This window comes from Canis aureus, chromosome X, assembly GCF_053574225.1.
Source record: "Canis aureus isolate CA01 chromosome X, VMU_Caureus_v.1.0, whole genome shotgun sequence".
Classification (NCBI taxonomy): domain Eukaryota; kingdom Metazoa; phylum Chordata; class Mammalia; order Carnivora; family Canidae; genus Canis; species Canis aureus.
The window spans coordinates 115,450,995-115,464,668 of NC_135649.1; the positions used below are offsets into that span (position 1 = coordinate 115,450,995).

The 13,674-nt window shown below is 41.1% G+C and overlaps 1 protein-coding gene across 4 annotated transcripts in view; it reads right to left on the reverse strand.

Moving 5' to 3' along the window:
* Positions 1-13,674, reverse strand: part of FRMPD4 (FERM and PDZ domain containing 4) — a 565,544-nt gene that overhangs the window by 189,962 nt on the left and 361,908 nt on the right. For all 4 annotated transcript variants that reach the window (XM_077889744.1, XM_077889743.1, XM_077889745.1 and 1 more), the window contains exon 2: positions 7,645-7,761. In XM_077889744.1, coding sequence (XP_077745870.1) covers positions 7,645-7,761 — 117 coding nt within the window. The remainder of the gene's footprint in view (positions 1-7,644; positions 7,762-13,674) is intronic.

A 13,674-nucleotide genomic window follows, 5' to 3' on the forward strand; every position in this document is an offset into this window, starting at 1 on the left:
GGAGTGGGGTCTCGGTCCCCTAGGGCACCGCAGCGAGACACTGTATATCCAGCCCTCCTCTCCTCTTCTGTAGGAGTGCAGACATAAAGACACCTGCCACAAGGGTGATACTATGTCCTCTTCAGTTCAGCCGATTTACTTGGCAAAAACACCCACAGCCGCCAGTTGGCATTTGGCAGAGGCCAAAATTTCCTGCCTGTGCCCCAGCCTTAGGCGAGGACATCAAAATTGCTCTCTGCAAGTGTTGGCTCAATCCAGAAAGAAGAGCTCCAAAGGCTACTCAAAAGAATCAAGAGGTGGTAGCAGCCTCAAGCTAGTATTTCAATTACAGGCTGTGACAGAAACCTGGTCACCCAGGTGCTTCTCTTTTTCATGGTTTGGCTGTCCCTGTGATCCTAAATGGCCTCTGTGACCCAATTCATGTACATCCCTAGAGGCTGCAAAAAAAAAAAAAAATCAGGAGAAGAAGGAATGGATCTTGTTCACCACCTTGCCTGCTGTCCACAGCTCCCTTAAGCGGGCAAAAGCCAACTCTCTGTAGTTAAGTAGCCCAAGGAAATTCAGATAACGACAAAACCTTCAGATTCTTTGGCTTCCTAGACTAAAAAAAAAAAAAAAAAAAAAAAAAAGCCAGGGGTTTGAGGGGTTTATACAAGAGAGATGGACACATTAAGTAAACCAGCCACATTTCTAGAGCAAATACACAAGAAAATGGAAACAGACTCTGATACAGGAGAAGACTGTGTAGCGCAGCTCTTTTTGCCATATGCCAAGTTAGAACAGGAATGATAGAGTCATTTCAGAGCCTTACTTTTCAAAGCCCTTCCATCAACTCTGCAAACGTACCTTCCAGCTGGGAGCAGTAATTATTAACTCAGCAGATAGGTGCTTTGTCAGATCCAAAAGAAAACAAATCTGCTCCAATGAAGGGAATAAACAGCCCCTAACGTTCAACCAGGGAAGCTGGTGCGTTGACAGGACATAATTACCTTTCATTGCATGTAATGATATTATCACTTTTACTTTGTTCCTCCAATTCCAAAATTATAATATACCTCCCTCGCTTAAATGGATGCTTGGGATCCTCAGGAACTCATTTAACTCAATGGCATTTGCTTTTGCCATGAGGCAATTATTTGCATTTTATGAAGAATTCATTGTGTATGCTTGGAAGCAATATGTTTTATTTAAGAATTCTTCATCACAAACACAAAAAATGAGGCAAACTGCTTCTTTTCTAACATAATGCCAATTTGTAACTCTTTCTACAGTTAAAAAGTCACAAAATAATATAGCAACCCAACTCAAATAAATCTCTCCTATTTCCATCCTTGGCACACCTTTCAATTTCCACAAAAAACTTTTGCATTTCATTCCCAGAATCAAAGGGTGACAACTTATGTAATCACTCAGATCCATTTGTCCTTTGTTGGATGTCTATTAATAATGTCGGATTGATGAAGCAGGAAACTGATGTCTATTTCAAATATGAAAATAATACAGGGGATAGTGGGTGCTACCGCCAATATCCAAATCCAACTTTACAACTTTAATTTTTTACAAAAGGAAAAGATTTAAAAAACTGATGAGAGAGAAATGGAGGGATTTATCCACAGAATATGAGCCAGACTCTCTTATGAAATCTTGGGGTGAAAATCAAGGGAAAAACACCTCAAAAATAACCTTAAGAGAACCATATAATACTTGTGAATAATCAGTTGCTTGTGACTTGTTGGGGATATTTGAATTACACTAGGTAAAGCCTAGGGAAAATACTCTGTGGCTCCAGCTGAAGGATGGGGTAAGGATTTGCTATTTCTCTATTCCATGATAATACAGTTGATCATGGTGACTTGACTATTCTGCTTGTAGTTATTAATAAAACTGAGAGATGGAAGACATAATCTGATTAAATTTCCTTAGATTATTCTTTTCTGGAGCTAGATAAGTCAAAAATGCATTTCACACTGACCACTGGACTGGCTAGAAGATGGGAATGCCTAAACTACTCCCAAGACTGGCAATGTCCACACTGGAGAACAAAGTGGAAGTTTCCACATCTCATTATGAATCTACACTATTCAGGATTCGGGACTGAACTCTCTTGCATTCAGAAGATAGTGACTCAGTTTAATTGCCCACCATGGGAATTGCTGGCAGAGTAATAGAACAGTGTGTCTTGTCCAATAAGTAAGCAGGGCTACTTTTTGTAGACTCACAGGGTGAAGGTATCCAGAAATCCAACAGGCCAAAAAAGAAGAGGAGAAAAAAAGAAAAGAAGAAGAAGGGGGGAAAAAAAGCAAGGTTCTCAAATGTAGAACTTGAAAAATCAGGGCATGTATTTTTGCAATGACCCTCCAGTCTCCTTTCCCGCCCCCGATTGCTATCCCCAGACTCCAACTGGGCTGGCTGTTCATAAACATCTATCTTGCCAACAGTGTTCTAATATTTATTTTGACCATGTTTTAATTTTCTGTTCAATCCTCAAAAGCCAAAGTTCCAAATTTATGAAGGACATTTTTTTTTACATGAATCCTCCCCACTTGCACAGGCCAACGAGAATGTTTTTACTCCGTTTAATGAAAAAATGGTGTATTAGGAACACACAGTGCTCCCTAGTCTCTATGACATATATTTTATGTCTCTGAGGAGGTTAAACAGACCTTGCACAGTCGAGAATGATGGGACACCTATCGCTTGCACCATACTCTAAGATCATAAAAGGTAAGACATTGTCTTACTAATCTCGGTATCCTCAGCATACACTTGTGTTCAATAAATGTTTGGTGGAGGCATGTTGGCTGGGGCAAGGAGTGCTTTTCAAGGAAGTGCATGACCAGATGACCAGGTGGATGGGCCATTTCTAATGATGCTGAATGGGGAGGGTAAGCCAGGGAAAGGTGGAGGTGAGTAGAGCTGGACACACTTTAATAGGGCTGGGTGATTCCAGGGGTGGCGATGAAGGCTATGGAATATAGGAGGCTTAACATGCATTAGACTCCATTACAAAGCACAGACAAGCGAGGCTTTATAGTCTGATGATGTGGAACAAATGCTACTCTGACTATCCAGAGGATGTGGCAATCTCAGTTCCAGCGAATCTCACCTTTTTCTCAAAGAGTCAATTCCCCAATGTAGCTCACTATCTCTCAGGTCGGTTGTCATGGTTTAATGAAATCTTTGGTCTCGCAATAATTTTCTAAACTTGCTTTATCCAAAATTAGATCATGTGAAGAGGAAAAGGAGGTGCTGTCCATTAATTATGTCAGAACAATACTCATAAACCAGGATGCTCCTGGGCAGACAAGGTTATACTCCTCTATATGTACTGTCCTATATGCGCACATAGGGATCATCTATATGTATCTTCTATATCCATTTATACCAATATCCACAACTACATCTGTATCTGAATCAAGAGCTATGGTAATATCAATATTTCTTTTTTAAAAAAGATTTTTAAAATTTATTCATGAGAGACACACACACACACACACAGAGAGACAGAGAGAGAGAGAGGCAGAGACACAGGCAGAGGGAGAAGCAGGCTCCACACAGGGAGCCCGATGCAGGACTTGATCCTGAGACTCCAGGATCACAACCCGAGCCAAAGGCAGGCGCTAAACCACTGAGCCACCCAGGCGTCCCAATATCAATATTTCTATCTACAACTCTAAGCTTTATGCATCAACAGCCACAACCACACCAACAACTCTTATTTATTGATGCTGTTCTTATAGCAAACATGGCAGTGCACATCAAATTCTTTATACTTCTTTCTCTTTCCTTCTATTTCTGGCTCTCTCACCATTTCTTAAAAGGACATTCTTTCCTGAGACTTTCCTTCCAGTCCAGTTTCTCTCTTCCTATCCGAATCTCTCATTTCCCCTGGCTTAAATGGTAATAATAGTAAACTGACCAATTCTTTTTTTTGACCAACTTTTCTTTGACATCTCCCGTAATTCTTAAAGAATATTCTCAGTTGCTCAAACAAATGTATTTCATATTTTTCTGACAATACCAACAACTGTTGTCCTTTTCTTTTTTTATTTTATTTTTTTAATTTATTTATTCATGAGAGTCACAGTGAGAGAAGCATAAACATACACATAGAGAGAAGCAGGCTCCCTGCAAGGAGCCCAATGCGGGACTGATCCAAGACCAGGGATCACACCCTGAGGGAAAGGCCGAGGCTCAACAGCTGAGCCACTAGCCCACTGATCTTGGATTTCACAGACTCTAGCACTGTGAGAAATAAAGTTCTGTATTTCAGCCACCCACTCTTTCACAGTTCATTATAAAGGTCCAAGGAGACTAAGACAATAAGACGTCAGGATTTTTTTACTGCTCCTGAAGCTATTTCAATGTGCAGCAAATGTTGATAAACAGTAGTCTACAGAACATATAATACTATACAAATGGGCACTAAATATGTGCATAATGACATTAAAGTCTTTTTTTAAACTTTATGTATTACCAGTGTTTTTTTTTTAAATCAAATATCAGGTATTGGTTCTACTCTAAATAATTGGGGATGGGAAAGGAAGATGAAATTTAAACACATTTAACTTCCTTCGGCTGTGTTCTAAAGGAATCATCAAGATAGAATTAGCTCATTATTGAGCTAGGAGACCCTAACTTTGAACAAGGGAAGCCTGGATCTTCCCATAGCTTCATTAATAACTTGAAAGTAGTTATGCCACCATCAAAACCAATTGTCTGATATGAGATATCATTTAGATCCTAAGAGAAGATAAAAAAAAGAAGAGATCTAACATCTTTCAAAGAGAATATGTAAAAGAGTGAGAAATTAAATGCAAAGGTGCTAATTACTAGTCGCAGCTTAATTTTCAAATTGTTCTTTTAACTTACAAAACTAATGAGTAGATAAATACTCCACACTGCAAACTAGAGCTCCACAGAAACCTGAGTAATTAGAGTATTTCTTTGTAATCGACAGTACTCAGTAGATAAGAAAAAAAAAAAAAGACCCATCAGGATGATATTCATTATAAAACTCACTAGTGATAAAGAACAAACCCTTTTGAAAAAAGTAGTGTTCTTCACATCTGAAAACAATGAGTCTGAGAGAACCGTGGAAACTTACTTTTCCACTAAAAAAATCCTACAGATTTAGGGGCACATGGGTGGCTCAGTATGTTGAGCGGACAACTCTTGATTTCAGCTCAGATCATGAACTTGGGTTCCTGAGATTGACCCCTGCATCAGGCTCTGTGCACAGCAGGGAGTCAGCATGAGATTCTCTCTCCCTCTGCACCTATCCCAGCTCAGGCACTTATGATGGTTCTCCTTCCGTCTCAAATAAATACATACATACATACATACATACATACTTTAAAAAAATCTTACAGATTGGGAAAAGTGGCACTGGTAACAACGGTTTTTAATGTTGCTATTCAGTAATCTGTGTAGCTTTCTCTATGAAGTTGCTGCTTTATTCTTATAGGTTTTAAGAGCTGACAGTAGGCCAGTGTAAATGTTACATTCACACCTGGGCTTGCCCTTAAAAATGTCAAGAATACAAAGAGAAATGCATGTGGCTAGAACGAGCTATGACACCTGGCATCTACAAACAACAGGCCTTGGTTTGGGTTTTTATCTATTGATCAAATGGTTTGGAATGTATGGGAGCCCCAATCCAAGGAAAAAGAAAAATTCATTTTCTTGAAAAAGTCTAACATATACCTCAATACATTTATAATCTGAATCTTTTAGAAAGTGCATTTCTTTGACAGAAATTCTTATTGTTTTGAGTCAAAGCATCTAGGCCACCTGAACTGAGCCAACTGCATGAATTCATAACCATGCTATAAAATAGCACAATATGACAAAATATCATCTTTTCAGCAATAGAAAGCACTTGGTAAACTGTTCAAAATGAACAACTCAGAATCGAGGATATAAGCAAAATTGTTGGTCTTTCTTCCAGTCTTTGTGCTTTTGGGGAGATTTTACTCCCATGGCCAATCCCAGAGTAGTTTCTATGGTATCATATCCTCAAGAAAGCCATGAAGAGCTAGAAGACCATTGCCCATAGGCTCCCTGTAGTGGGTTATGTTCAAGGGCAACCTGAAAAAGGCCAGGCCATCAGTAACAAATTGTACTCTGAAGAGAGCTGCTCTCCCCATTACAGGAAATTCTAGAGGTGAGATTTGAGTGACAAAGACTGGAAATCTAAGCACAACGTTCATATGTTTTCCACACAGATCATTCCCGTAATCATGTGGAGGTGCTGAGCTATGCAAAGACCAAATCCCAAAAAATAATCTTGAGGAATAATTTTATCTTTATAAACGAGAACTTCCACCTCCGAGTAGCCCTGTTTGCTTATCAGTCCACAGGCAGATTGACAAGAACAAAGAAATGCAGCTGTGGTCTGAACAATGTTTCCCTTGGTGTCCAGTATCAACTCAATTGTGTTCGGTTAGGATTGGACATGCTTGCTGGTCTAAAAGTTCTTTTAAAAATCCTCATACTTAAGAATATTCCACATAGGTTGTAAAAGAAAGCAGGGTGGACCCTTGCTTTTTTGATAAGTGCAATATGAAAACTCATCTCAGACAATTGCAAAAAACCAGAGAACTACAACCACTGATTCCTCCAAAACTCTTTACCCAAACAGTAAACATAGATTTATCTTATGATCCAGTGATTACACTGCTAGGTGTATACCCATAAGAATTAGAAGCAGGCTCTCAAACAGATACTTACAAAGCAATGGTCACAGCAGAATTATTCCTAAGATCCGAAAGGTACAGACAACCCACATTTCCATTGAGAGATGAATGGCTACACAAACAAAGGCTATCCATAAAATGGAATATGTACAATGGAACATTATTCAGCCTTGAAAAGGAAGGAAATTGTTATATAAACCACGCCACGGATCAATGCTGAGGACATTGTACTATGTGAAATGAGCTATTCGCAGAAGAACAAATACTTGATTTCACTTAGATATCTACAATAGGTAGATTCCTACAGAAAGAAAGTAAAATAGAGCTTACAAGAGGGAGCAGGGGAATGGGAAGGTAGTTTTCAACAGAGCTTCTGTTGGGCATGATGATTAAGTTTGAGAAATGGAGAGCGGTTAACAGTTTTACAATGTTCTGAATGTAGTTAAGTGTCAGAACTGTACACTCCCAAATGGTTAAAATGTTAAAAAAATTTACCATTACATTATACACATTTTATCCCATTAAAAAATAAAAAACGCACCACACAAGTCCAAAATCTTAGCCAATGTCAGCAAAAGGAACACATATAATCCTGTTAGCTCATGTTTTTTTATAATGAATGACCCAGTAACATCTCTGTCTTGACCATTTCTACAAGGCAATTGAAATGACACTCCTCCAGTGGGGACAACTGGCCTTGGATTGACTAATGAACACTTTTGCTCTTTCCCGGAATCACCTTACTGTACCAAGAACTATCAGCCTAACAGGGCATGTGACCAACTCTGAAGCAACTGCATGTCACAAGACATACAAGTCAGAGGAGATTAAGCACTTTGATTAATGGCCTACGAATATAAGTATGTTAATTCTCTGAGTCAAGGTCGGAAATAGAGACACAGAAGATGGAGAAGATATCACAGTTTAAGCCGTTAGCTCTACCTACTTGATGAAGCAGTCTCGGCCATCCCGGTTCGCAGTCATCTCCCATCCATAGGGTGGCACCTGGTTCAAGCCCCAGGTTCCCGAGGGAGGTGGCCAGCCAGAAGACTTCGTCCTGTGGCTAGAAAAAAAAAAAAAGAAAAATATCATTACACCTGACACCTGAACATTTCTTCTGAGACAAACTCCAGAAGGACCATAGGATTTGCACCATTCACCTGTGGGCTAAATCCTCAGCTGATTAAATGAATAAATATAATGAGTGATTTTACTGTAGGTACCATGCTCATCGGTTTTCCTTACACTATCCTCCTTCTTTCCTTCCTTCCTCACAGACACCCCGAGTAAGTACATGTATTCCATTAATGTGTTCCATTAGAGAAGAGGAAACAACGAATGGCTCAGAAAAGATTAAATAAATTTATTAAGGACACAATACACATTTTGAACAAAATTTTTGCACACATTCCATGACATTACACATTCCTGATACCAGACATTAAGAAGAGTGGCACATAAATAGTTATCACACACAATATCAAGATGTAGATGTAAACTTTCTAGAAGCCTGCATTCCCTCTACACCGAGGACCTTCAGGACATCTGTTTGTTCAACACAACCAAAATTGCTTCAGAGCAAAATCATAAGAGGAAATATGAAGTAGCGATTTGGGATTGACCAACATCTTTCATCATTGGTCCACCCACCCAATGTGAATTTCTGGATGGCCTAGGAGATCTTCCAGGCACTTGCAGATTGCAAACTGGGGTCAGGAAATGTGGGGGGCAAAGCCGTGCTAACATTTCCAGGGCATCGTACTCAGGATCTGTGTATAGCACCCAGGAGCATTTTAGGAGACACCAGGTACAACACCCACAATAAGCACAAGTGAAAGTGGCAGCTCTCCCTAGCCAGGGGCTGGCCCCTGCAGCAAGCATCCGAAGACTGGATGTTAGCTTTCCTAAAAGGAGGCAACATTTAATTGCCCTGAACACAGGGCAACTCAACCCCACCTCCCACCCAATGTAGACATTTGCTCTTAAGGCAACAAGTCTCTGCCGGTGAAACAAGCCCATTTCCGGTAAGATTTCTAGGCGGGAATTATTTTGCATAATTTAAACCAAGTTTGTGGCTGTTTTATCAACCTCCTTTCAGGTTGCCCACCTCCTTCACGAGGTGTGGGGAGCAAAGGTCACAAATCTAATACAGATCGGGCAAACTGAAGAAAATCCCACCATAGGATTCGTTCTTGGCCCAGGAACATTCTTGTTCATTATTAACAGAAAAGACAAGGGCAACAGTTTCTGTTCCTCTTCTTTGCCCAAAAGTCAGCAGTGGTAACTTCCTCTGCAGGTTTTATAAAAACGGGCTGCTTCCCTACAGTTAGAGAACACATGAATTCGCCACCCCATGGCAAGAAAACCTAAATGCCAATTTCCCAGAAGTAGCAGAGAATGCATTTGGAGACCTTTCTCAGGTTAGACCAAGAGCACAAGCCCTTGGTGGGAAGAACACACCATATTCTGTTATTGAAAAGTCTTCCAAAAGCAACAGGATATCAAGAGGTAACAGAAGAAATACTCTAGCGAAACACTGTTCATGTAGAGAATGCAACTATTTATACTGGATGACTAAGTTACGCACGTATCAGGACGTTCATGTTCATCCATGCCAGAGAGGGCTAACTTACTAAAAACACTCTCCTCTTTTAGGTAGCCTTCTCTTTCATGGGTCACAGCCACCAGAGTCTAAATCACTAAAACAAGACACAGGCTTCCTAATGTAATTAACGTGTAAAATACGGTATTAGAAGGCCTGGACTTTTTTAAAGATTTTATTTATTTATTTGAGAGAGAGGGAGAGCAAGAGAGAGCAAGAGGGCACCAGCTGGGGGAGAGGCCGAGGGAGAGGGACAAGCAGGCTCCCTCCCAGGACCCTTACATCATGATCAGAGCCCAAGGCAGACACTTAACAGACGGAGCCACACAGGAGCCCCTAGAATGCCTGAATTTTATTATAAAGTACATTCTCTCCTGTACAGTATGTTCAGTAAGAAGAAAACAACAGTTCATGAAGATGTATTCCAATAAAGTCTTTTGTCATAAAACACCAAATGAAGTGCTAATACTAGAGAAATTTACAAATGTTAGTTCAGTAATAGGACATTAGCTGATACAAAAAAAATCAAATAATTTGTCTTTTAATGTGCTGACATAAAATACATGGAATGTAGCAAATTAAAAGTGCACGAAGAACGAAAAAGAGCACCCTAAGTATCTAAACATAAGGGTCTTAAGACAAATCAAGGACAAGGGTCATAATTATAGAGGGATTTTGCTCCTGTTTCTCTGGGATTGCTGGAGGTCCACCCAACAATATGTAGCCTTGTAAGCGGAGTTTGTGCTCCCTTTACTAGGGACTCCTTTCCGGGCTCCAACCCCTGTGTCTTCCTGAAACTCTCTTCCACTCAGACATTTCTCCATCCCGGAATTGCTGAAAGATCTATCTTTTCCACCAGGAATGCAAAGAGTTAGCATCTTGGAGAGGAGAAGATGGGCCTGTGCTTATAAAAGTAGAGTTCCCTGGGATGCCTGGGTGGCTCAGTGGTGGAGCATCTGCCTTTGGCTCAGGGTGTGATCCCGGGGTCCTGGGATTGAGTCCCACATTGGGCTCCCTGCAGGAAGTCAACTTCTCCCTCTGCCTGTGTCTCTGCCTCTGTCTCTGTGTCTCTCATGAATAAATAAATAAAATATTAAAAAAAGAAGAAGAATGTTCTCCACCCTAGGGGTGCCAGATTTGCCAACTATAAACACAGGATGTCAAGTGCTATGAGAATTTCATATAAAAAACAAATTATCTGCATAAGAAAATCTCACATAATATTGGGGGGGCTACATATACTAAAAAATGGATTCATCACTTCTATGAAATTCAAATTTGACTAGACATGCTATATTTCATCTGCAAGCTCTATGCTAGCGCCTCAAATAATTGAATACCCAGATCCTCTTCCACAATCAAAGAAGACAACTTATCCATGGAAGTAAAGTAGCAAAGCCCCAAATCCTTACAATTTGCCCTCACCTACTAGTGGGACCAAATACAACTCTCACAGAGTCCGTGATGTGCTATGAAGCATCCTCAGCTCCCTGACTAGACTGAAACCAAACTACCCATCCTCCTCAGGTGTCTGTGGTCGTGACAGGGGCATAACAAGGAGTCATGACGTAGGGGTTTTTCTATTTCCCAAATTTACCTGGTAAGAATCGCCTCACATCATTTGGTAACTATAAAGATTACCACACCCTATAAATTATGATTTTGGAGGTCTGGGTTAGAACTAGGAATCTATGAGTGAGTGAACGAGTAAGTGTGTATGTTAAAACAAGCAATTCACATAATTCTGTTTTGAATAGTATTGCTTGATTGACCAGACTAAATCAAACAAAAGAAAACAGGAATGCCCAAGTCAATAGAATTTCAAATACACAATGAATAAATTTTATTATAATTATGACCCATGAAATATTGGGAAATACTGATACAAAAGAATAAATATTTGCTGTTTCTTGAAAATCCAGATTCAACTGGACATCCCATATTTTATATGGGAGCTGTGGAGTGTGGAGAACACTAGTCTCTGCTACTCAAAGTTTGTGTGAAAATCCAATGGCCCGAGAATCCGCTGCGATGTCGGCATAATGTGAAAACTGTGTTTTATCAAGATCCCCAAGTGACTCCCACATGCATTAAAGTTTGCTAACTACAGCCCAAATCAGTGGTTTCTGATGAAAAAGCCTCCCAGCAGGTTGGAATCACGTGGTAAAACTTGTTAACTCCAGATGCCTGGGATGGAGGCCAAGCCACTTGAGGCAAGGTATCTGAGAATGAAGCCAAGGCATTGGGATTTCACCCCAAGATGGCCACCCACTGGTCAAAGTCATTCTGTATTTGTATTTGGGCTGATTGAATCAAGAGCCTGAATATCTCAGCAGTGGGTTCTCCAAGTGTGGCCCCAGGACAGCAGTGGCAGCAACGAGGACTATATGGCAAATGCAAATTCATATCCACCACCCAAGACCTACCAAACCGGAAAGGCGGAGGCGATGATGGGGCTGGCGCCTGATGGAGGGAGCTCTGTCTCACAAGCCTCCAGGCAAGGCTGATGCCCACTTAACGTGGAGAACCACTGAGTTAGAATCAGACTCTCTTTAACTCAAGCTCTGCTACTACTTTTCCACAATCCTCAACGAGTTGCTCAACTTCTAACCGCCTCGGTCCCAGCAATTTCTCTATAAATGGTGGTAATGGGCCAGGTCCTTGGAAAAACATTAAATTAGTTTTGTAAGGCACTTAGTACAGTATGTGCTAAAAAGGCACGGCTAAATAAATCCCAACGTAGCACTGCAGACAATAAAGGGACTTAGGGGTGAGGCAACAATAGGTGTCTCTAATCATTCTCGAAATAGAAGAAGGGTGAATGGCTCAGTCCTCTATTCTTTTCCAGTCAGGCAAGAGCAGGCTGATAAGGGGCTGAATCAAGCCAGGTGATACCTTCTTCCAAGGTCACAAGTTGAGTTCAGCTGTTCTCGAAGCAGAGGAAAAACATGAGAGAGTTTTGCCCAAGGAGGCAGTAACCCCAGTCCTGTGTGCGATCCCAGGGTACACAGGGACAATTTCAACTGCTCTCAGGCCACACCTTGAGATTCCTTGCAACCCCAGGTCCTGTCACTTCAACCTGAGATCATGGTTGTGTGAACGGCTTTCAAACACTTAGCTCAGCCTTCAAAATAGCGACCTACATTGCCAGGGCTATTTCAGTCATTCCAGAAATTCTCGGCCACTGACTGAACTGCTTTGCAGTGCTGTGCTTCTCACATCTATTGTTTGCAGCAGATCGAAAATGGCCTGGACAAAAAAGATCTTCATAGAGGAGATGAAGGGAGAGGAGCCACGAGGGGTATGGGTCAATCTGCGACAGTATTGGTGTTGGGACCGTCAGTGGAAGCCACGCACACTTTCTAGCTGTGTGCACACCTCTAAGCCCAGGACCCAATCCTGGTGTCATATCTACCCCCCGGAGAGGGCCAAACCTTAGAAACCAACCACAGGGCAATACTGGGACCTGGTGGGTGAGAAACAGGACTCATGATGGGAGAAAGGGATGATATCTGGGAGAAGGATGGTGACCAAGGTCTGGCTCCACAGTCCTGATTCAAATGCATTCAGATGCTGCCACTCACGAGCTCTGTGACCCTGGACTCTAAAGTACTTAGGTTCCCTCACCTGTGAGAGAGCCTTAGTCACCGTCAATGGTTCTCACCACCAGGAAGACACTTGTTTTGGAGACATTTTATGTGATCATAAAAGAGGCGAGTGGAAGCACTGCAGGCGCGTACAGGGGACGAGGCTTGGATGCTGCTACACATCCTCTAGGGCACAACTCACCGCCAACACAAAGAGAACATGACATTCTTGCCCCATCTTAGCTCATCAAATTGTTGTGCAAAAGAAACAAAATGATGAACACACAGTTCTTCCCACATTCCTTGATGTGCTCAAAACACTTTGGTTGAAAAACAAACAAAACACCCGAACATTCTCAAAGTCTCCACTTAAAGCCAAATTAAAACGAGCAGAATCTTATCTTTCCATCACAATGAGAGAGTTCAAAACCAAGGTTGTTCCACAGAAAGCCTCAAGGCCTTGGGTAAATCATTTGGCCTCTCTGGGTTTTAGTTCAATGTGTAAAAATACAAACATCAACATCCAGCTCTCAGTCAGGCTGTGCAGACAACTAATCTATGCCAAGCACTGAGGTCCAGTGGTCGACTCAATGAGAATAGTCTCATCAAATGCTGTTGTGTTAGAAGTGGTTATCATTATAATGAAGGTGATTTTAGTATTTGACCTCTTGGTTTAACCACCACTTCTACATACGGAATGTCTTTTGATACAAAATCGGTGTCATCATGGAACAAAACGCCTGCGAAAGCAATAGTGTTTTTGTTTTAAAGACGCAGAAATGTACCT